The sequence below is a fragment of the Ochotona curzoniae genome, unplaced genomic scaffold, assembly GCF_017591425.1.
Source record: "Ochotona curzoniae isolate NIBS_2020 unplaced genomic scaffold, NIBS_Ocur_1.0 scaffold_4506, whole genome shotgun sequence".
NCBI classification, from domain to species: domain Eukaryota; kingdom Metazoa; phylum Chordata; class Mammalia; order Lagomorpha; family Ochotonidae; genus Ochotona; species Ochotona curzoniae.
The window spans coordinates 29,513,319-29,538,479 of NW_024467119.1; the positions used below are offsets into that span (position 1 = coordinate 29,513,319).

The window sequence follows — 25,161 nt, forward strand, 5'->3', positions numbered from 1 at the left end:
GTGTGTGTCAGATGATGGAGTTGAAACAAAGAAGAAAGTATTTTAGAAGATCTTTGACAAAAGCAAAGAAAAGTATTTGGTGAGTCTTTGATTTAAAAAAAAAAAGGCTTTGTCTTTTTCTGTGCTGTCACTGCATGGATTTTTTTTTCCTGATCTCTCAAACTCAGTGATATAATCACACTGCATTTTAGCCAAAAGACCGAGAAGTGACAGAACTATAAATCACAAAAGGAACCTGAGTCAGCATCATGGCAGCGTGATTTCTGTGTGTCAGAGAATTAGGCAGAACCGAAAAGATAGAGTGGCAGAGGGTATGAGCGCTGTCACAGAGGATGATGCTTTGACACAGTTGGAACTCAGGAGGCGCTGAGAAGAGCAGTGTGTTACAGAATAGAGAAGGTGATCTGTTAGTGTGCAGAAGTCTTTACACTCCCTGGCTGGCAAAGAAGTCATGAGAATGGAGACTAGAGCAACAAAACTGTAACCTAATGTGGTATGTCGTGGGGCAGGAAGAGCCTTTTGAAGAAGAAATCTGTGTCTCCCATTCTTTACCTTTGCAAGGATACTTTGACTTGTTCTGTTAAAAAAAAAAAAGCAAGGAGACCTTTTCCCTGGGGAAGCCTCATCAGGATGCTAGTCTACGCATAGTTCCACTGCTCTGAGGAAAGTTCCTGCACATGGAGCTGTCGGTAACGTGGTCCACAGAGTCTCCAAGGGGAGTTCATCGTCAACCAGCAGGAACCAATTCCATTCCTGATGATACGCATCCTGCCAGCGCCCATAGAACTTCCCACAGCAGACAGCTTCAGTCTCAGAGCCTGGGCAAAGTCCCAGGGCATGGAAAGAACCACTGAAGTCTGACTGTGGCTGGAAATCGCCCTGTTTTTTTCTGATAAATGAAATGGCCCAAGACAAACACTCAGCAGATTGCCAGTTTTTGCAAGTGTCCCGCAGGTATTTGAAAAGCAGGTACATGTGCAGCTCCTATAAGATGGAGTGCTTGGGTTCAACTCCTGCCCGTGATCAGTTTCAACTTTCAGCTAATTTGCACTCTGGGAAACAACAAATGATGGCTCACCTGTGACTCATGTGGGATACCGCGATGCAGTGCTAGACACCTGGCTTTGGCGTGACCTATACCAGCTGTTAGGGGCCTTAGGAAGTGAACTAGTGGAGAGACTCCTGTCTGTATGCCTGTCTCGCTATGTCTCTCTCTCTCTCTGAATTTCAAACAAGTAGAAGTAAGATTTTTAAGTTCAATTTTACAGAGATGACAAATGGCAGATATTTGGCTATGGCTTTAAACATGACCATTACTTGTAAAACGGCTTGTCTTTGCTAATATGTACATCAATATTAAATATCTATTTCTCTTATTTTAAAACACAAAAAGTAGTAGCCCAGTGCCAGCATTCCCAAATCCACACAACTTCTACCATAACTTGTTACTTAACAATTTTTTAAAAGCTATAACCAAAACTGGATTCAACTATTTGGAGTTTCTCTTTATGTCATGTGCTCACTGTTAATTCTGTATTCTCACTTTGACCTCCTAAAAAGCGCTCACTAAGGTTTCTGCAGGGTGGGGTCGTCTTTCCATTGCCAGCTTCTGTGGGCTGTCATCAGCCTGTTTGATATTAAAATTTGTGTCCATGGAACTTGCTAGAAACTTCTCTGGCTTCTATAACCTTCCTGTCCCTCATTGCTCTGTTCACTTCTTAGTCTGTGAGTGGGTCTTGGATTTTCTGTTGGGATGAGCTTTTTCACAAACTTCAACCAGTGTATGTATGCTTGTGACTCCCAGCCCCTCCCACTAACTCTGCACCTCTCTGGTGGGCACAGTGCCTGAGCCAACTTCTGTGGGGCATCTCCAATAGGATGTCTCATTTTGCCTCCCCCCTGCCATTCTGACACTTAGACTCATCATCCCACCGGTCCCAACCTGCTTGCCACATAGCATACTTCTAGAAGGGGCTTTGGGGATGGTTCAGGGCCTGGCTACCATTTAGCCTAGACAACAGTCTTCACCACTCCTCCTTCAAGTCAGCTCAGGAGCCAGGTCCAGGGCAAGTCTTCGCTGGCGCCTGACTGAGCCAGCCCCTTGCTGCACATAATGCTGTGTTAGGAATGCACACGCGTCTCTGGGATGGCCAGGGAAGGCCTTGTGTCCATCTCCCTCCCAGTGAGGCAGTATAAGATACTGTTGGACAGTTCGCTGGGCAGGCACTGGAGCATCTCATTGAGGTTCCACAGCAGTGGCCACTCCCATGCTCGCTCTTGGCCACTGAAGCTGCTCATTCCCTAGTGCACAGAACGCCTTCCCACCACCAGCACCTGCTAACCCATTCCAGCCTGGAATTGTCTGTCCACTTGCAGTTTGCATAGTCCCTCCACTTCAAAGATAGGTTTCCTGTGGACAGTGGTGGCTTCATGACAGATAGCGGGGGGGTTGGGAACCAGTGCATCTTAACTCTGCCTTCTCAGGGGGGTTTGCTCTGTTTTTTGTGGCAGTTTTGATTTCCTCTTTGGCCTGAAAGTTATTCAGGGAGAGAGAAAAAGAGGAGTTTATATTTCAGTGACTTCATTTTATATGGGTATACTTACCCTGTGTTCATTTTCAGAATTTCTTGGTAAAAAAAAATGGTGCCTGCTTGACTTTTTGATGTGGTTTTGGAGGTTTGCTTGCTGTGTCTCTTTGGCATCAAAGAACAGAAATGTTGTGTCTCACAGCCATGGAGGCATGAAGCCCCAAGCCAAGGCGCTGACAGGCCATGCCCGCCTGCAACCTGCAGGGTACCCCTCCTGGCTTCTGCCTTGCGCTCCTGGGCTCCTCAGCAGGCCTTGTGCCTTGGGGTGCAGCTGCGTGACCCACTCATCGGCCTTGACATGGGTGTCTTCTCCAAAGCTTGCTTGCTTGCAGCTGACCTTTAGGGACTCACTGACATGCCCTTTGTGGGCCAGCAGATTGCCAATTTTTGCAAGTGTCCCGCAGGTATTTGAATAGGAATTAGAATAATCTCTTTTGAAGTTTGATGCACAGATTCAATTTAAACCCTTAATATTCCACCTAAGTTTTCTTGCCTTGGTCTGAGCCATGGAGAAGTGAAAAGGTTTCGGTTCCCAACTGCAATTGTTATTTTGGGAAATTTTTCTGTTAGCAAGCATTTGATGTCCTATTATGCAGTACATGAAAGAAACTGTCATGTGAAGTCACAGTGTGTGGCCTCATCTATCAATGTAAAATGGCCTTTTTTGTCAAACTCAATACTCGGCTTATTCTCTCCTTAGATGATTACAACATGATCTAATACTTGATAAAAGCTGTTGGTTCCTGATACATTTTCTCACTCTTACTTTGACTGAGGATCTTTTAAAAGTTCCAGAGATGCATCTTACAATTTTTTAACCAGTAATTTAAAACTTTATAACCTAGTAGCAATTTAATCCCTTCACATTTCAAGTTCTGTCAGATTTCTGTCATTTTGCTTCCCTTTTTTGTGTTTTCCATTTTTTTGGTAGGTTATACTTTTTTCCTTTAGTTTTTTATTCAAGTGATTTGGAATTTATACAATAGATGCGCTTCTTCCATTCTCTTGGCCTGTTGTAATATTTGAATCTATGTTTTTTTTTTCAATAAGATCAAGAATACAGTAATAACGAGGAATTATTTTGAAGTGATGGACTGTTTTGAAGGCGGCTTTTGTTAGTTTAAATGCTGGCAGTTTGGAGATGCTATTTTAATATATTCTGTTTTTTCCCTGCTTTTAAAAAAATATTCTATTCTCCTTTCAATGAAATGGTCTATTTGCTTCAGTGGTTCCTTCACGTGTCATTTCATGCAGAGGCAGTGAATGCCACCCCCCGAGTGGGCTCCCTCCATCAGGCACCAAAGGGGGAGATGATGTGATAGCTCTTTGTTTCCACTGCGTCCGCCGTGTGCAGATATTATCACATGCATTTCTCCAGTTGAGCCCTGCAAGCGCTGTAGATACCACCAGCCTCCTTGTCTAGATCATAGCATCCAACTCAGAGGAGTTCACTAGCTGCCCAGGATCCCACAGCAACAGGACCCACCATCGTGAACGCAGGCAGTCAGTGGAGGCCAAGCAAAGCTGAAACTAAGATCCAACTCACTTTGACTCTCTATCCAGGGATCTTTTAGCTGCCACCTACAGAGGCTTATGATTTATCTAACACCTAGAGTGTATAGCGATGTCACTGAGGGATCACCTGGACCAGTCTGAGACCTGACACAAGGGGGAGACTAAGCTCACATTGGATTTCCATAATCATCCCTTCAAGGCTGAAAGGCATTTCTCTGGCTGTCCAGCAGGGGGTGCTACATAGCCAAGAAACTTTATTGCTTCCCTATAGAGCTTGGAAAGCCAATACTGACCCCCAGACTTTGAAAAGCAAAACTCAGTGTTGGTTTTTGAGACAGATTTTCAACTCAGTGGCTAAAATTTTTCTGTTTACATACTTTTATTTAATGGTACCGAATAGTAAATAAAAACTTACATAATGGGTCAAATTCCCTTTTAAACGATAAACCCGCAGGTTAAAAACTCCAGAATATAAACCAGTGAGCCCAGAGTCCATTCTAATTTCAGGTTAACTAAAAGCAGTTGATTGCTTAGTTGGCTTTGAGGTGGTGGCGGGGTAAGAAGGTACTGCTGCATACTCGTCCCTCTCAGCTCTGCCCTCTTGAAGGACAGATGGCCTTTGTGGGGGCCTTGTACCTGCATCCGGCCCTCTGGCAACAGATGGAGCCGGGAGGTGGTACCCGCCCTGGGGATACTACGAGCTCCTTTTGAAAGAAGGTGACATCCTGCTCTTCTGTGTGTCTGATACCTTGTTCCACAAATGGGAATGGGTTAGATCTCTCAGTTCTGGCCCCGTGCAGTTTGTCCTAGTTCCACATCGGGCCCTTGACTGACAGGAGAGGGAGTCTTACAGAGTGCAAGCTGGGTGAATTACACATACTCACTGCTTTAATGGTGACTTGACATGAACTCCCGAACTGACTCATGGTTGAATTATATTTACTCTCTTCCTTAATCTTAATTTTCAGTGATGCTTGAAAGCGCCATAGGAGGAAGTTTTACTAGGGAGCATTTAATTTATTTTTAAAAATAGTTTAATATTAGTTAAATGTGCATTTCATGATGCCTAAAGATTTACAGAAGTAGATCTTTGCTAATCACCTGCTTGGTGTTCAGGACTGTTGTCAAAAGAGGTATGAGATATGTTCCTCTTCCTTGAAGCTGCTCATTGCTAATTGTAGCTTTTATAGCACATAAGACCTGTAATCATTGGAGTCCAGCATGAAGGGAAACTCAGGTAAAGACAGGCCTCCATTATTAGATGTGGGTTCTGTGTTAGCTACTGCATAGGTAAACTTGAGCTATTTAAGAACCTAAAACACTCTCTTAGATAGCCACATACTGCCTTCTTATGGAAACATAAGACAATGTAAACAGCTGACTCAGGTCACACAGCTAGTGAGAAACATGGCAGGAGTCCAGCTCAGGTTTCCCAGGACTTGCCAAGCTGCCAAGTGGTGTTCGAGTCTCCTAAATCCTAAGTGTGTATGGCAGGAGGTCGCTTGAGTCAGCATTCCATGCGGGACTTGGTTGTTAAGTGGAACACAGTTGAATCTGTATTGGTCAGTGTTCTGGAAAAGATGGTAAACTCAGGGTGGGAATTAAAGGACTTTGCATGAAGGGACTGCTTACAGAGGGGAAAGCAGGGTTAAGGTGACCAGCAAGAGGAGAGGAGGCACTTGGGAAAGGTCACCTCACCAGACTACAGGAGCAGGAGACATGGGGAGAGAATGGCATGGCTGGCATGACATGAACCCATGTAACGGGAAAAGTGAGTCCGCCAGCAGCCAGCAGTGCTCAGGGTTAGAGGATCTGCTGCTAGCTGCACCCAGGGAGGAGTGGAGGGAACAAACCCAACTCTCTCACTCTCTCTCTCTCTCCCTGTCTCTTTCCCTCCCCGCTCATTCTTTCTCTCACTCTGCATCTCACTCCCAAAGAGAAGGCGCTCTGTGGTGGTCCAGGACTTAGACACCAGCCTCAAGGTTAGAGCAGAGCAGAACAGGGGAAGCGCTGGTCTGGAGGAAGCCAAGGACGGCCTTCCATGTGACTTGCAAGAGAGAAGACAGTGTGCGCACAGCCATAGCATGAGCAAACTCAGGGCAGCTTCTGTTGGGGCTTGTGGAGCTCTTCCTTACACGAGTGCAGGGCCCAGAAACAGCAGAAGATAAAACTGAGCAATCCTGCCTGTTGGAATTACCTTGTACCAAGTGAAGGCACCTGCTCTTCACCTGATTCTCAATAGTCAGTCAGTGCTGTTTCACATGAGCCACTACCTGCATTTTGTTCCTAAGCCAATGAGATAGGAGACGGAAGAGAGGAGGCAAGGGTGAGAGATGACCATCATGGCAGAACGTCCATCCAAAGTGGCCCTCACCAGAAGCAGTCTCTTCGTGGAAGCTTCTGGCTTGGGGAACAACCGTACCTGCAGCGTCCTTGTAGAGTTAACCAGGCTCTCTCTTTTCCAGTGACCTATGGCATGATGAGTGCCAACGTGTACTACTACACCCGGGTGATGTCACAGCTCTTCCTGGATACCCCCGTGTCCAAATCAGAGAAAACAAACTTTAAAACTCTGACTTCAGTGGAAGACTTCTGGAAGGTATTTGCAAATCACTTTGAAAGTATGTCTTCATCACTGAAAATTGTTCATTTGGCTTCCTAAGTTCATTACATGAACATCTGTCCACACACATGAATTTCTGTGAGATAGTGTAAGTTACAGTGAGTTGGTAGATGTTACCATTCCTAGCCTCAAAGAAGAATCAAGTAACACTTACTGGGAACCATGCCTGGGCCTGGCACCAGGCTAGCTCATACCTTGTTTCATCTCCATTGTCATCATTGACAGTAAATGCGAATAATCACCACTCAGTTTCTAAATGAGGAAAAGGATACTGATACTCGTCAATGATGGCCATACAGATAGGGAATAAGAGTGGATGTTTTTCCAGGCTGACAACCACTTCTTCATCCTGGTTTGTAATTAATTGTGTCATTCTCAATCTCATACATATTGATTGAGCTCAGCACAGTGCCTGATTTGGGCTGACCATGTCCTTTCAAAGGCCTGTTGATGTAAACGTCCACTCTGCCTCGTCCCTGGTTGTCGCGGATGCCAGAAGAGGAGCAAAGCATAAGTGATGGGTACTGTGATCTGACCTCATGGCCTGGTGCTGGGGTCAAAGGAGCTACTTCATGGGTGAGAGTTCAGAAACCACACTGATATGATATGACTGTTTTTTTATCATCCCGGTAAGGCCAGTCATCTTACCTCTATTGACTGTCTGATAAGATAATACACTGAGAAAGGACTGGAACTGACTTCCCTACAGGCATCCTTAGGTATGCAAACAAGAACCTTCTCTTATTTATGCAGCTTCTCATATCACTAACTGCCAACTCAGAAGGGTAGGTAGTTGTAGAGTTCAGTTTTACAGCAAGAGCACTTCCATGTTTGCAGCAGCCCAGTTCATGAGAGTAGAGATAGGGGATCAGCCTAGATGTCCATGCGCCAGTGACTGGAGGAAGACCACGTGCTGTATACGTATACAGTAGACTATTACTCGGTCATAATGATACTCTGCTGGCTCTACCTTCAGACCAGAGATGATCTCCCCAAGAAACCGTTGAACTTATCTGGACAATAAGATACTGGACTCTATGCTTGGTATATGCTTGCAATGAAAGAATCTCAACTAAACTTGAACTGTGGCAATGCAGGAAGGTGGAGGAATCCACTATGAGGGGAGGGTTTGAGGAGGGGTGGAGGGAATCCCAGTACCTATAAAACTGTGTCACATAATGCAATGTAATTAATAAAAAAAAAAGTGGAACAAACATTTGCAACAAAATAGATGGGCCTGAAGATTACTATGCTAAGGGGGAAAAGTTTGCTCCAAAATGAAAAATAACCATGTTTTCTCTATTCAAATAGAAATTAGTATAGAAAGAATATTAATAAAACCAAAAAAGGGCGGGGTGGGGGGAGTCCAGACAAATGAAAGGTCCACCAGAGAGCAGACTATAACCTTTGTCTAAACAAGTATAGAGTCAGGACCCGTGTGGGTTGCTTTTTCGCAAGGGAAGGAGTAGTGGGTCATGGTTATAGATGTACACACCATTCCTCACCTTTAGCCCTAGAACAGAAAACAGGGTTCCCATTTGTCAGGCACATACCTGCTGACTCGGTGCCAGATGGAGTGATGAGGAAAAGAGCAAGTTTTCCAGAGGCAAAACCCCTGGTTCAGAGAATACTATGAAGCTCCGGACTTCAACACTAGCATGTGCAGGGGCCAGAGCCAAGCCCCAGTCTGAGGGCTAACAAAACCCACTCATGTCACTGAACCATGTTCTTAGAGATTCCAGACTTGGTCATGTGAACATCTAGTTAGAACCCAGGAGCACCAGCTTGGGACTTTTGAAAAACGATGCCTTTGCTTGCAGTTTACAGAAGGCTCCTTGTTGGATGGGCTGTACTGGAAGATGCAACCCAGCAATCAGACTGAAGCTGACAACCGCAGCTTCATCTTCTATGAGAACCTGCTGTTGGGGGTGCCGCGTATCCGGCAACTCAAAGTCCGAAATGGATCCTGCTCCATCCCCCAGGACTTGAGAGATGAGATCAAAGAGTGCTACGATGTCTACTCCATCAGTAGCGAAGACAGGGCTCCGTTTGGACCACGGAATGGAACCGCGTAAGTGTCCCTGTGTCCTGGCCACTTGGTGACAATCACTCATTCATTCACTCCCAGCTCTCTCCTGAAGTCACTTACTCATTCTCCAACAGTGTCACTCAGGGAAGGTTGCCTACAGGGCCACTTCAGTACCTGTCCTTGTGCCATGCCCAGCTGAACTTTGACTTCTTTCTTTTCCCTCTTGCTTAACCCCTGTTCAGTGTCTCTGTGCTTGTTTTTCCAAAGCCTAAGTTGCTGACCACACAACTCACCAAAAAGAAAGTATCTGAGATTTCAGAGGTTTGGTGTAAGTCGCTGGGGCCTTGTTTCCATAGGTCCAGTGACATCATCCATTAGATTTTTTTTATTATTACCAGAAAGCTTTCTGGTCTAGAAATTTCTTTATTAGTTCTTATAAATGGGTGTTTTTTTTTTTTCAGATTGTCATTATTTCAGTAAGCATGAGAGGCAGTTTTCTATCTGGATCCCAGCCCACTCTTCTCCAATGTGTTTATGATTTTTAATTATAGTATGTCCTTGTACCTGCAATTACATGCAAGGGTTTGTATGTTGATAGTTGTCCTTCATACCTTGAATTTTAAAGGAGAGTACGTATTATTTTAGAAGTATTGTAGTTAGGTAAAAAAAATTAGGAGAATTAAGGCTGGTGTGGCACAGTGGGTTAATTCACTAGCAGTGACTGCATCACATTTGAGCACCAGTTCGAGTCCTGGGTGCTCCACTTCCAGTCCAGCTGCATGCTAATGCACCTGGGAAAGCAGCAGCAGATGGTCCAAGGATGGGCGTCCCTGGCACCCACAAAGGAGACCCAGATGGCGACCTTCAGCCTGCCCAGCCCTGGCCTTTTGCAGCCAATTGGGTTGTGAGCCAGTAGTATGGAAGAATTTTGTCTGTTTTCCTCTCTCTCTCTCTGCCTTTCAAATAAATAAGCTAAATCTTCAAAAAGAAGTGGGAAGTTCTTGGAGGCTGCCTTAGAGTGGCCTTCCTAAGCCAGTTCTGTTAGCTCACCTAGATCCCTTTCTTGGGAACCAAGGCAAGCCAGAGTCCAGGTTGTTGCAAAAAAAAAAAATAGGGCAGAGACACCTGCGTTGACTAGAGTGTTTGTCTCCCATATAATTCTCTCTTTGGATCCAAAAGAAACAAATCCAATGCAAATCAGGAGACTTAGCACAGAGGGCCTGATTTTCTTGAAAGACTTTGTCCAGGGCCCGGCGGCGTGGCCTAGCAGCTAAAATCCTCGCCTTGAATGTGCTGGGATCCCATATGGGTGCCGGTTCTAATCCCAGCAGCTCCACTTCCCATCCAGCTCCCTGCTTGTGGCCTGGGAAAGCAGTCGAGGACGGCCCAAAGCCTTGGGACCCTGCGTCCGTGTGGGATACCCGGAAGAAGTTTCTGGCTCCATAGCATCGGCCATTGCGGTCACTTGGGGAGTGAATCATCAGATAGAAGATCTTCCTCTCTGTTTCTCATCTTCTCTGTATATCTGACTTTCCAATAAATAAATAAATCTTTAAAAAAAAAAAAAAAAGAAAGACATTGTCCAAGTTGTGATGGTAAGGGCACTTTCTCCTGCTTCCTTTCTAGTTCCCACAAAGTCTAAGAGGGCCCTTCATCTGTGCCACCTCATCCAGTACTTTGCTTCACCTCACATTGCTTACAGAGAGAGGGTGGCCCCGCCACTGCTCCTTTCGTGCCAGACACTACATAGAGGTGCTTTCTGTCAGGTGCATCGTGAACGAAACTACGCTGTAAGACAGGTGTCCTCTCCATTTTGTATGAGGGACTAAAGTCCAGAAGTCAGGCACCTGATGAGCTTGTCCCTCTTGGACCATAGCTTCAGGGGGCCTCAAACCAGCCAGTTCCTGAGTCACCAGGGGAGACAGCCATTTCCTGCAAGGGTTCTGGAAACAGATGTGCCAGATGTCGGTTGACCACCGCCCCCCGCCCCCATCCCCCCAGCCTCAGAACCCTCATTCCCAAATCAAGGCTATTCAGTGTGTGAGAATTGAGTAAGAAAACACCTAACAGATTCCTTGTCGAGCCTATCAGTCCACTTTGATAACATGCATTTACTGCTTTCTTAACCTTACCAGGAGCCGACTGTCTTTATGGTTGCCGCAATTGTGCCACTGATTTTTCCCTGTTGGGTTCTTGGTTTTGGTCTTTATTTTCCCATTAGCTGGACCTACACCAGTGAAAAGGATTTAAATGGGAGCAGCCACTGGGGAGTGATTGCCACATACAGTGGAGCTGGTTATTACTTGGATCTGTCAAGGACCAGGGAGGAAACAGCTGCCCAGCTGGCAGGCCTCAAGAAAAACAGCTGGCTGGACCGAGGAACCAGGGCAACTTTTATTGACTTTTCGGTGTACAATGCCAACATTAACCTGTTCTGTGTGGTCAGGTGAGTACCGACAGCAGCGGCCTCCCAGTCCTGTGTCAGGTGTGTGTGATCTGTTCTGGAACTAGATCAGGAAACCCTTGTCTGCACCTGTCTTCAATGAACATTCCTGAGCTGCAGACCCATCCCATGGGTGAGGTGGACACTGAAGGTTTACTGAGTTCCGGATGCTTGGGGAAAGGAGTGAGGATCCTAGGAGATTCTGAGTTGGAAAGAACCTCAAATCTGGTTCATGTTCATCCCCATAGTGGAACATTTCTAGAAAGAAAAAAAAAAGCATTATGTTTTGCTATCTATCCTAAGCCATGATAAATGTACCCCATCCCTCAAGCCACCCAGCTGTCAATCTTGCCCCATTTCTCTGAGTGTCCGGCTGTCAGATGGTGCCCGTGCAGTGATGTTGTCGGGATGGAGCCCAGTGTTCAGCAGGATGCCCGGGTACCTGCTCGGCTCGACACTCATCAAAGGCCCAGGATGTTCCTCCACTAGAGTCTGCAGTGTTGCTGTCATGACTGCATTGGGAGAGATAGAGAAACTGACAGAGGTTCCTGTGGTTTCTCTGGGGACTCATGTTCATCCATTCATTTCTTCATTCCTCATTTACTGTATGCTTCATGTATGCCAAATACTGTCCTCGTGTCAGGACAAAACAATGAATAAAACAAAGATCCCTGTCCTTGGAGAGCTTCTGCTCAGCAAGGAGGATGTATGTAATGGATTATAAGCAAGACAAAGAAATTGTATAATGTGTTAGAAGGTAAATAAATTCTGGGATCCACACTGTGGCACAGCATGCTAAGCCGGTACTTGTAATCCTGGCCTTCCATATGAACCCAGTTCAAGCTGCTCTACTTCAATCTAGCTCACTGCTACTCTGTCTAGAAAAGCACCAAGGGGTGGCCCAAGGGCTTGGGCCTCTGCCACCTCCATGGGCGAGCCCGAGGGAGTTCCTGGCTTTTGACTTCAGCTTGGCCCAGCCTTGGCTGTTGCAACCATTTGGGAATGGACCAACAAATCAAAGATACCTCTCTCACTCTTTCTCTGTAACTGCCTTTTTTCTTTTTAAGAGAAAGATAAGTTAACACGCTACTTAAAGAGAGAAGGATGCAGTAGGCAAAGCAGACAGCATGCGGAGCTCACCTTCTCTAATGACCTGATGAATATGTCAGCAACTCCCAAACAATACAATATGGATTGTCTGTGCTTAAATTTACATGCAAATAAGAAGGATATAGTTTCATAATATCCTTATTGTGTCACTATTTTTAGGTTCGGCTGTTGTAATGGCCAGTTAAATTTTTCCCAGCTTAAAAATGGCTGTAGATAATAATATCACATTAACTCAAGTTATGACTAGAGATGAATGAGAGTTTATCATAGTTACTATTGAGCTTTTCCTAATGATTGCGATTATGCCAGAACAGGGTAGATTGGCACCAAGGCCTTGAGTGTTTCTTTCCCATCTTCCCCATGCTGCAAGGATGGACATCATCAAGGCAATTGCTCCATTTCTCTACCTGTTTTCCAAATTCCTGGCATAGTGGCAGTGCAGAGCCAGTGAGGCAAGAGGGAAAGGGCTGGGCAGTCACAGTCCACTTTCTTCCCTTTGGAGCTCACAGGGAAGCTGTCAGGGGCCCCTGCACTTCAGTATTGTCTTCCTGTGCCCATGTGATTCTCACACTTCCTCGCCAGCTCATCCAGTAGAAAAGAGAGAAGGAAGAAGAAGGCCTTTTCTTGGTTCTAGCCCCTTCCTTTGGGTATTGCCATGGATGTCTAGTAGGTGACAAAAGGGCTTTTCCAAGTCTTAAAACGACAGACCCGGGAATCCTACTTCTAGTTCAGTTGGAAGACTGCACTATTCAGTGAATCACTGTCATTGTGTAACTTCTACAGAATGGGAAATTGCCCACCCCCCACGCACCCAAATCTTCAGTCCAGTAATAATGCAATACCAGCTACCAGTGCCACCAGAATGAGTCAGATAGTTAGGATACTTTATCCTGATAATTAGGATAAAGTACCTTACTTTGCTTTACTTTAATCTGTTAGGATAAAGGCTCTGAGAAGAAGAAGGTATCTTAGAAAGCCAGGTGTTAAAAGACTCAGTCCTATCTGTATTCATGTACAAACTACATAATCAGCCAGGTCACATTCTGTGCGCATTACTTCAATTTCTTCATATTCTTTGTACTATCTAGTAGAATGACCTACACTGAATAGCAGTTGTTGACAGGCTTCTTTGTTGATGAACTTGTATGTGTAAAAACCTATATAGCATTTTGAGCAATACGCATAGCAGACAAGTCTTGGGAAAATTTCAGAAGAAATAATCCTTTTGGAGTAAGAGACCTTGGAAAGCCTTATTCCTTTTGTGACCCCAAATTCTACAGGCATGGAGTTACCAACTGTGATAAAAATGGTTTGCCACTAGTAGGGAGTGGCTGGTAGGAAGAGCTTCACTACTTGATAGTGCAGGGCAGAATAGAAGAACGTCTTCTCCTAGCTGTCCCCATGTGTTGTTCTTGCTGTTATTGTTTTAATTGTTCTTATTGCCATGCAGGTTATTGGTTGAATTCCCAGCAACAGGCGGTGTGGTCCCATCTTGGCAATTTCAGCCTGTAAAACTGATCCGCTATGTCACCACTTTTGATTTCTTCCTGGCAGCCTGCGAGATCATCTTTTGTTTCTTTATCCTTTACTATGTGGTGGAAGAGACACTGGAGATTCGCATTCACAAGCTACGCTATTTCAAGAGTTTCTGGAATTGTCTGGATGTTGTGATCATTGTGGTAAGTTGAAAAGCAATACAAAATTCCCATCTCTGGACTCAATGCTTGTGAGTCTCTGATTGCTTCAGCCTGTGCATCTTAATATTCCCCAAAGACAGTCTCAGACTTCCCATCAGTTATTTTTTGTTACTGATTATTTTCCATTTTGCCTAAGTAATATTTCTGACATGAAAGTGGAGCAGTATGTCCTATAAGTTCTCAACCACATTAATATTGAGCATAACTCAGTAATCTATGTTTGGTTTTGGCAGGTTGTGTGAGATATAGGGGTGAAAACAGTGTTTCACCTCATTTGTTTTGATTTTTTGCTTTGGTATTTTTCCCTTCAACTACGAGGACAGATTAATTTACATTTTTCTGTGCTTGAATACAAAGTTGTTGCAAGAAGAAACATCCGAAACTAATATTTTGAGTAGCAGAAAAAAGAAACAAAAAAAGCTTCCTACAGCTTCAAATTTTCTGTGAATGAGAGAGCAACGCTGGAGTTAAGTCCACCAAAGTTTTCAGTGTGAGGTACCACAACTCAGCAGGCAGATTTAGAGGACAGTCAGGACCATGGCGCCGTGTGGACACTGCACGTGCCCTAACTGCTGCTCAAGATGCTTTCCCCTCATCTTAGTCAGAAATTAATTAAGCATCCTGTCATTAATTTCTGGTGACCTCAGCGTAGAAATGAATTGGTACACTTTTCTGTCTTCAGCAGTGCCAGATCACCTTTTGCTAAGTCCTGCTGCGCATGAAGTCTGTAGTAGCATGCATCAGTGCCATGTGCCTAGACACTGAAGGATCTTGTGTTACTCTGTGAATCCTGCCCACTGTCCTATCACGGACATGACCTTTCAGAATTCTCAAAAGTGCCTTGCTCTGTTAGTATTTTGTTTCCATTAGTCTTATTCATGAAAAAATACTCTTTCCCTGTCCCCTACCAGTTAGTTTGTGCTTTGTCAACTGCTGACTTCATATCATCATCCAATCATTTCCTCCTAAGATTTAGAGAAAATATAGAAAAGAAGGTGTTTAGGTGTGAGTGGAAGAACACAAAGTGATTGAAAAGAGCTAACAGGACCCAGGTTGTGTGATTGTGTGACAGCTGCTGGAATCCCACTCCTCCTGTGAAAGGCAAGCCTTCTGCTTACCCCACAAGTTCGCCCTGTATCCCAATGGACACCTATGACGAGGCCAAAGCATTTATCTGTCCCACGTAGGCTTCCATCACCTGAAACTCAAACAGAAGTTGCTTTCTGAATGTAAATATTTCTTGTTGAAATCATTTGAAATCATGATTGCTTCTACATCTCTGAAGTCCACAGGGTTCTGTCAGTCAGCTGTTTGCCCACAGCCTTGGTCTTTCGAAACTCAGAATTACTAGAAGCAGAAGCCTGTCAGCACATCTCAACTCAAATCATGTTGATTGCTAACTTTCATGAGATGAAAAGTACTCATCCATTTACTCAGCAAATGCTTCCTGAGCACCTACTGCAAACCTGGCTGTGCCCTAGGCACTGGGGATATACGAATGTGTAAAGAAACCAAAGCCCTTGCCTTTCCAAACCTAATATTGGGTACAGAGAGAAAGCTCCCTTGTAGACAGGATGAGAATCCCAAAGAAAAAGCAGGACTAAACAGCCTCACACCATCTCTTCCCTCATCTGTTCTCTCATTTTCTGTTTACAGGAAAATGTATTGTATTTACATTAATGTTGTATATATGATGCTATGTTCCATATTTTTATGAACATTTGTCCTATGCAAGAGTGAAAGCAACTGGATAACAAATTGTAGCTATTGAGAGTTGGGTTGTTATTGGAGTCCATCAGCCTGGCTTCTTCATGCCGCTCAACCAAAGCCACATAGAAAAACATTTTGGTAGAGCCTAGAGAGTCACAGAAATTATCCCTACCACCAGTGTAAATATACAAGATTTGCCTCTGGAAACTCTTCATAGAGAAGAAAGATGGTAAGGTAACTCTCAGCAAGGCAGGTCATTTCTATGGCCATAACCAGGAGTGAAAGTCTGGTCTGCAATCTTTGCCATCACACCTAGGAAGAGACACTAGGCAGCAAAGATCATCACACTTGCCACCTGCCATCTCCTGCAGGTTCATGTCTCACATGAGAGCAAGGTTATTGTTAACCTCTGGACTGTCCACACATGCATATCAATGGTGGTGAGCCAAAAGCACCAATGAGCCCTCGGATCTGGCTAGTTAGCCCAGAATCAAAGACATGTGAAGAGGTGTGTGGCATGAATTAAGCATCAGGGAAACCCTCAACTCACCTTTTGTATTACAAGCATTCTTGAACCCTCCACCCATCATTTCCAGCATTTTTCAAACCCGAGCTCATCCTCTCCTCTTTTTAATGCTACAGCCTGTCTTCATTTGTTTTTCTTACGTTACTTAACTTGGTGTGTTTATCTGACCTTGCACCAGAGTGTAAGATTCTTGCAATCAGGGTTTGTCCAGCTCACTTCTGTTTATCCCTCTTCCTCATTGTGCAGTATTGTTGAGCAAAAGAAAATATAAATGGCCAGAAGAATGATGAGAAATTAGAAAAAATGTTTTTAATTTTAAAAAGCATAAACGAAGGAAACAAGTTGAGATCAAGAAAGCAAGAGCAGGCAGTGATTTAAATTTGAGTGGCAGAGAAAAACCATTTGAAGTTGAATTTATTGCAGCATCACCACTTGTGAATGTGGATGTGGGGGTGTGGCCTTTATGAATGTCGTTGTGTGAGTCCTAAAATTCATAGATTGGTGAACAAAATAATCATTTGAAAGTAAAGTATATTTTGCCAAAGCACTGTAATGAAACTGAGGATCTTTTATTTTCCAGCTATCAGTGGTAGCTATAGGAATCAACATATACAGAACATCTAACGTGGAGGTGCTGCTACAGTCTCTGGAAGATCAAAATACTTTCCCCAACTTTGAGCATCTTGCATACTGGCAAATACAGTTCAACAACATGGCTGCTGTCATAGTGTTTTGTGTCTGGATTAAGGTAACATATTTCATATTCTGGATTTTTGGTATTTTTTACCTTTGCATTAACATGCATCTCACAAATGTTGGAGGAGTTGAATTTATCATTGTTGCCAAATTCAAGCGGCCAGAGCATAGGGTAAACCAGGGTACCCACATGATCAGTCCTGTCACTGGGAATGATGTTACTGCTGCTTCCTGAACTGTTATCAGATCAGCCTGTGGGAGTTTCATTGAATGAATGAGATCAGAGGCCTTCTCAGTGTGTTGGCTGAACCTGCAGTGAGGCCACTGTTAAGCAGGCAGATCCCAGTGATGCTTGGTAGGTGGTACCTAGGTGAAGGAAAGGGAACTACAGAGAGGGGGATAAGGATCATGTGGCAGGGAGGAAGAGAAGCCACGCCTGCTGAACAAAGATTGCCGCTTTCCGGATGCAGGCCGTGGGGCAGGTCAGGACAGACACTTTTCTGAGTAGTTCCTTTCTCATTTCCTTCCTTCTCCCAGGGCCTGGTGTGTATTCCCATGTGTGTGAAAGGCCAGGGCATTTCATAGCACAGGCCTCAATTCTGGGGATACAGGACACTGCAGTAATGCCAAGGCAGCCGCTAGCTCACCAGCTCCTGTTCTGCAATGGTGCCATTCAGGCAGTAGCTGCTGACCACATGAAACCGAAAAGATTTAAGATTACCTTCAATCAGAACTTCACCGCCCAGTCCCAGGGCTCAGGGTCTGAGTAGCTAGTGACTGATATCCTAAGCAATGGAATGATAGAGCATACCCATCACCACAGAAAGTTCTCCTGAGCACCATGGTTCTAGAAAGTACGTAGAAACAGCTGTGACTTTTTCTGACTTAGTGTTTGCACCTGTGAGGCCTGAGCTGTCTCAGAGGGCTTGGACCCCGTTCTGTGTTTCTCATGCTGTCTCTCCAACTAGTTGCTTATTTAAGAATTATTAACACAACAAGCCTTCATCATCTAATAGTAATGATAAAAATCTCAAATGAATAGGAATGAATTAGTTTAAGCCATGTAATTACAACATCCCCCATTTTTTTTTTTCCTGTAAATTGTCACCAGAAACAATTTACAAGAAAAGATTCAATGTGGGGTTGGTGTTGTAGCATAGCAAGGTAAGCACACCTGTGATGCTGGCACCCCGTGTGACTGCCTGGTAAAATCCTGGCTGCTCCCCTTTTGATCAGCTTCCTGTTAATGCTCCTGGGACGGCAGCAAAGGATGATCCAAACACTTGGGACCATGCGTCAATGTAGGAGGCCCAATTAGAGATCCTGGATTTGGCCTGGCCCAGCCTTGGATGCTGCAGCCACTTGAAGAGTGAGCCAACAGATCTCTTTCTCTCTAGCTCTACCTTTCAAATAAGTAGATAAATCTTCTAAAAAAAAATTTTGAAGCTTTCGATTAAGTGAAATTATAGAAATCTAACATGTGCCCTAAGCTGTTGTGCTTAATGTTTTACTTGGAAATATCTTGTCCCTAGAAACTTTTGTTAGGTTGTTTGAGTTAAGGAGTGTAACTTGACTTTTAATATCCCTCAGATGCCTCTGCCACCAAGTCACCAAGTCAGACTTCCATTCCTTTCCCAAGCTAGAGAAAATTCATTGTGTGTGTAGATTATACCTGTTGGTGTCCTTCCTCTCTTTCACAGCTCTTCAAGTTTATCAGTTTTAACAGGACCATGAGCCAGCTCTCCACAACCATGTCTCGGTGTGCCAAAGACCTCTTCGGCTTTGCTCTTATGTTCTTCATTATTTTCTTGGCATATGCTCAGTTGGCGTACCTTGTCTTTGGCACTCAGGTGGATGACTTCAGCACTTTCCAAGAGTGCATGTAAGTACCTGTGGAAGTAAGAAGAAAAACTTGATGGCAGTTCTTAAGGGTAAAGAAGGCCTACTTAAGGGCAAAGGAATCTTCATGAGTATTATTTGACAATCTAGAATTTTAAAACAGTTTTAGAAAGTGGGAATGAATTACCTTTTCCAGAAACACTGACCCACCAATCCAAAAACAGACATTTTGAAATGCCAATGCTTAACCTAGCAGCCCTGGAGTCAGAAGTTGCCGATCAGCCATCGCCAACCAGTAGCATTACAGAGTCCAAGGTAGTCTTGCTGCCAGATGCAGATAGGAGCATTCCAAAAGCCACTTGCTTGTACTTCTATTCCTCTTGAATATTATGCCATACTTTTTGAACTTCAAGTTATTTCTTAGGGGAAAAAAAAGTATTTGTAATTCCAGGAGTAACTTAAAACCACTACTGGAATTTTCATTCTTTTTCAAAGTTCCTAAATAAAAAACTCAAAATAGGATAGAAAAATAGCCAGTCTCAGATTTCCATCAGTTGAGAAAGGAGTCGGGAAAGAAGAATATCTTGGAAATGGAAATTGAGAGAACTTAGGCACAAGGATCCCTGATTAATACTGCTGTTTAACATAGAGCAGGTGGAAGTGCCTTATCAGGAGAGGCCCAGCACTGGCAGCATTCTGCCACTCAAATCTACTGCAAGTAAATGTGAGAATGTTGGATGTCTGAACACAAGGGGTATGGGATCTCCCTCCAGAATTTTCTTTTTCTTTATGAAATTTTAACTTAAAACAGTTGTGAAGATTTCAGGGTATCATCTCTTACCAAGACTAGGAAGCTTTAGAGCCAATTGCTTTTTATGTCATTTAGTAATCATTGCATTTTCAACTAAATGAAAATAACACAATAACACACATAATAGGAGAGCATATTCTTCTAGAAGGCTTCAATTGATGTGTGTCACAAGAGCTTTCTAAAAGGATTGAGTTTTATTTGGCTGCCTTCAAGATGCTAAAATGTTCCAAAACATGTGAAATCGTCTTTCAGAAAAGCTGCATCATCTAGAGGACATTATTTGGTTTTTGTTTTGTTTTATAGCTTCACTCAGTTCCGTATCATTTTGGGCGATATCAACTTTGCAGAGATTGAGGAAGCTAATCGCATTTTGGGACCACTTTATTTCACTACCTTTGTGTTCTTTATGTTCTTCATTCTTTTGGTATGTACATTTTTTTTTATAGTGAGGTGGTTTAACCTTTTTTTATATTCACAAATCATCCTCTCTAGTTTTCTTTCACACCTTACTTTGTACATTATTTAAAACCCAAGAAGTAGAAAAAATATGGGGATGTGAGAAAATTGATTTTATATGTTATTGATAAACAAAATCAAAGCTTAGCCAGGTATCTTTTCAACAGGCTTTTTCTTCACCATGTATGTCTGTGTGATGCAAAAACAACAACAAAAGCCAATGCAAATGAACAGTTACTTAAAATAGTGCTTTTCTCAAAAGTCAAATGTGCTTACATGCTTTTTAAACACAGTTGTCAGCATTTTCATAGTTGCTAGCATGACTCTTCATTTCTCTGCTTCTTCTTTTCTTTTTAGAAAATAGGAACTAACAAAACCAGTGAGGGTATTAAGTGACAGCTTTACATGTCTAAATTAAGGTATTCAAACTTTCTCTCAGTTTACAAGTCTAGAGACTACCTACAAAGACTAGTCAAAAATTAAGCTTAAAAACAACATAATAATGAACTGAAATTGCTTTTACATTTTTTTTAGAAAAAATTTATTCTCAATTTGGTAAAAGTGCATATTTTTAAATCTTAAGCTCTTAGTTAAGTGATTTTTTTTTATGCATTCATTTGTCCACTAGGATATTAAGTTAGCTCTAATTTAGGCAGGGGTTTTCACCTGTACACTCATATTTACAACTTACTTGATATGAACTGTCATCTAAAGAAAATAACAAAATTTATTTTTGTTTTCACTTTCAACAAACTCTCTAAAGAGCCTTTGTAAAAAGTTAACTCACATTTCAGTAACTCAGTGTCCTTTCTATTGCCAAAAAAAGTCCAGGTATTTTTGCCTAGCATCTGCTACATATTGATTATGACATGGCCTTTAACAAAACTGAATGGGTCAGGAATTTCACACGAATATATTGGAGTCTTGCTGTGCACATGGCTGTTTCTTACACTTATGCCTCTTACTATTAAAAAGGAAAAAAAGCCCTAAAAGCAGGCTTTGGATGCTCACTGCCACTGGCAACCTTCTGGATTCCCAAGCAGCAACAGAACAGAAACAGGAAACTAGGAAACAAACATTGTACAGCCAAACCACGGCTGGCCCCAGAACCTAGTCTGCTTAGTGCATCGGTCTTTCAATGCAGGGTTGTAACTTGGGCTATTTGAAATACTAAAACGTGAGCTTATTTAAATCCTATCTCGTAGCAGGCAACACCTTCTAAATTAGAGGTTTAGTTTTTTGTTTGTTCATTTGCTTGGTTTTGGAGATTTAGTTATTTTTATTGGAAAGGCAGATATGCAAAGACAAGGAGACAGAGTAGAAAGATCTTCCATCCTCTGGCTGATTCCTCAAATGGCCTTAATGCCCAGAGCTGAGCTGACCCAAAGCCAGAAGCCAGCAACTTCTTCTAGGTCTCCCACATGGGTATAGGATCCCAAGGCCTTGAGCTATCCTCCACTATCTTTTCAGGCCATAAGCAGAAAACTGGATCAAAAGTGGAACAGCCGGGACAAACCAGTGCCCATACAGGGTGTCAGTGCTTCAAAATAGAGGATTAGCCTATTAAGCCATGGAACTGGCCCCTAAGTTAGTTCATTTTTGAATTTTTTTTTTTTGAAGATTTATTTACTTGGAATACAGAGAGACAGAGATTTTTATAGACATCAGTTCACATCCCTCTTCTCCTGTCCCTATCCCCTGGCCCGATGGTCTTAATGACCGAGTGTGGCCCAGGCTGAAACCAGGAACCAGGAAGTCCATTCTGGTCTCTGACATGAGTGACAGAACTGAACACTTGGGCCATCTTCTGCTGCCTTTTCGGGCACCTTACAGGGAGCTGGATCGGAAGCCCAGCAGCTGGGACTCAAACCAGTGCTTGGATATGAGATGCTAATGTTGCAGCGACAGCTTAAACCACTGTGCCACAGTGCTGGTCCCTGTTCGGTTATTTCATGTGATCACTCTGCAGAACTTGAAAAGATTCTCTTGAGTTTTTGTGTTTATCTTGAAAGTTTTTCTTTTATTTATTTATTTGCAACTCAGAGAGAGAGGGGCAGGGAGAGATCTCCCATATGCTGGTTCATTCCCAAGAAGACTACAACAACCAGAACCAAACCCAGAAGCCAGGAGCTTCACTGGGTTTCCTGTGTGGGTGGCAAGAGACCAAGTACTTAGGCCATCTGCTGCTTTTCCCAGGCTGTTAGCAGGAAGCCAGATAGGAAGTGCCACAACCAGGACTTGAACCAGTACCCATATAGGATGCCAACATTGCAGGTGGCAGCTTTACCGGCTATGCCACAATTCTGGCCCCTAAAATTGTTTTTTATATCACAGCTCAAAAGGGTATTTCTCTCCTTGCATACCCCTACCCACCACCCACTCCCACCACCTCAGGGAAGGGACAGGCAAATAGAAGGCTATTATTGACACAAACCTGTCTTGTAAGAAATGACAAGTCCAGTGTAGGGTTGGTGGCCTTTCTGAGATAACTCCTAGTGTTAATTCATTGCCCTGTTCAGCAAGAAGCCTCTGGGGTGGAGTGGTTCCTCCCACCCTTCACACATAGGGAGACACCTCCCTCTGCAATGACCCTGGGCGAGAGGCAGAGTGCAGAGAGGGGTGCACCTCCTCAAGAACCTTTCTTAGCCAGGTTCTGTTTTGCAGTCTCCTCAGCGACCAAGCAAGGAAGGCCTTAATCCATTTCAAAAAAGACAGTTCACAGGTGTTGGCTCATAGTCATTTGGAAACAAAACGCAGAGATGCCTCAGTTGGAAGGAAGTGGAAAATGTTTCTCCGCCTTATCCTGATAAAGACATACCCCCAGAATTGAATTTTTAGCCAGGAACTTAAATATGTTCTGTACGCTAGTCTCATTTGTTTAATAGATTCCTATACAATATTCTTCTTTTACTGGTGAAGATTTAGTAGCATATTAAAATTAAGAGCCCTTGTTTGTTAACTCATCATTTATGGAATCTTTGCTGAGCCACTGGATTTCAGTATAGATTATATAAAAGGCGGTACTTTTAAAAGCTCAAGGCAAAAGAAAAATGATAGATGTTTGTTTTGATGTAAAAAATATTGAGATCCATAGTTTTCTAATAATAAGCATGTCCCATGAACTTGTGGGAAGTCCTTCCTCTACATGGATTCTAAAATATACTTGTCCCAAATAAACTTACCATTTCATTACATTGAAAGCCTTCCTTGCATTGTGTGTAACATACACTAGCATTCATTTGATTACATGATATGGGGCAGTGTATTAAGCCTAAAGGAACCATGGTCACAAAAGCAGAGACCTTGCCCTGCTGAAGATTCCCTGGACTTGTTAGGAAGATAGACATAATAAATACACTACTCTGTAATCACAAGCCACAGTTACATTGCTAAAAAAGAAAAGTAAAATAAAAATAAAGGATGTACGCATAAAAGAGGGGCCTAATGATCCACTGGAGAAAATCTGCTGGAAACACAAGCCCTTACCACTGAGTGAGGGGAGAGTGGAAAAAAGGTGTTAACCTTTCCTGAATAGCAAGAGTAAGTTAGGCAGCCCTTGCCTTGCATTAGGGCTTCTCAGCAATCCCCATATGTTTGTCCGTCGATCTTCACAGCAGATCTGTAAGGGAACTGCTGCTGTGTTTGCCATTTTACAAATGCAAAACAAGCACATAAATCAATGTTCCAAATAAAGCTTAGGAAAATTAAAAAGGATAGTCTTGGCAGTTGCAGAACTGGAACCCAATTTAGCCTAAGTCCAAAGTCTACATATTTTCCACAAGGTTTCTATTTACATATCATCCAGCTTAGCCTAATATATTGCTGCTTGCATATATATATATATATATATGCTCTGTACCTCTTAAATATGATTATATAACAAGATGTGGATAAGCATAGACTTGCTTGTCTGTGTTGACAGTGAAATTTGAAGAATTTTTTAGACTTTATACTTGCAGTGTATGTGAAAATTTTTAGTTGTGTGTAACACAGATAAGCAAAAATAACAATCCTATTCCACAGGTAAATACATTGATATTTTGTCATATTTCATTCTTGTCTGATTTTGCAAGATATAACACATGGTTTTGTAAGTCAAGATATATTATGTTTTCTACCTGGTATGACTTCATTTTTTTCATATTTTCATGGGAAAATAGCTTTTCAAGAAACATGGTAGCAAAATTATTAATAAATGATTTTGTAAAGCAATCAGATGGGAGAAAGAAAAGGTAAATCAAAAGGTATGTGTTTATGCTGGCAAAATATAGTTTGCTTTCTTTCTTTAATCTCTAACTTCCTTTGACTCACAAACAGAATATGTTTTTGGCCATCATCAATGATGCTTACTCTGAAGTGAAGTCTGATTTAGCTCAGCAGAAACCTGAAATGGAACTCGCTGATCTTATCAAAAAGGTAAGACAAACCCCAACTTTTAGAACTTTTTCCTATATGACACAACCATTATTTCAGTATGTTAAGAGCAGCATTTCCACAGATCTGCTAAAATTGTTTGTACTAAAGAGGAGAACACTTTGTTTCAGGTATAATTTAAATGTTTTCTATCTTGGAAACGTGAATATACTACTAGCTTGGTCTTCGATTCTAGGAATTGTTACATATCTTGTAATTAAGCTCTCAGGGACCTTTTTGACTGCTGGAAGCTGAGCTGTTGATTTTATCTCCTTGGCTTGTCTTGATACCTCCTGTAGCAGAGATGTAGAATTCAAAAGAAACTGAAAAAGGAAGATCCCATAGACATTCCCACCTCCTCTAAAAAAAAATAAAGAACAACTTCAGCAGAAATGTGTGGTCACTGACACCGCACCTTGGTCTTCTAGGGAAGTTTTTAAAATACTAAAAGAAAAAGGTGCCTGGATCCTGGCTGTAGCCCGAGGACTGAGAACTTTCCGTGGGCACCTTCTCAGGACTTGGTTCATTGTGAGATGGAAAGTCAGGCCCGGGAATGTTGGGCAGGCTTGTTCTCAGGGTGACTTTTCTTTGCTCTGGATAAATCCTATTCTGCAGCACATAGCTACATTGAACATTCACAGCTTCTTCCTTAACATTGCTTGGCTAAGACTTTGTGAACCTTTAACTGTCATGTTTATCTTCAGC

At 42.9% G+C, this 25,161-nt stretch overlaps 1 protein-coding gene and 1 long non-coding RNA gene across 2 annotated transcripts in view; one reads left to right on the plus strand and one right to left on the minus strand.

Moving 5' to 3' along the window:
- Positions 1-25,161, plus strand: part of PKD2 (polycystin 2, transient receptor potential cation channel) — a 44,829-nt gene that overhangs the window by 14,502 nt on the left and 5,166 nt on the right. The window contains exons 3-10 of the mRNA XM_040966844.1: positions 6,569-6,702; positions 8,547-8,797; positions 10,977-11,201; positions 13,759-13,987; positions 16,822-16,989; positions 18,638-18,819; positions 19,891-20,011; positions 24,361-24,459. Of these exons, the coding sequence (XP_040822778.1) occupies positions 6,569-6,702; positions 8,547-8,797; positions 10,977-11,201; positions 13,759-13,987; positions 16,822-16,989; positions 18,638-18,819; positions 19,891-20,011; positions 24,361-24,459 (1,409 nt within the window). The remainder of the gene's footprint in view (positions 1-6,568; positions 6,703-8,546; positions 8,798-10,976; positions 11,202-13,758; positions 13,988-16,821; positions 16,990-18,637; positions 18,820-19,890; positions 20,012-24,360; positions 24,460-25,161) is intronic.
- On the minus strand, positions 11,255-16,350 carry LOC121147113. Its single transcript, XR_005882340.1, has 3 exons — positions 16,266-16,350; positions 15,124-15,203; positions 11,255-11,456 (listed from the first exon to the last, which is right to left on the minus strand). It is a non-coding gene; the product is annotated as an uncharacterized LOC121147113 (long non-coding RNA).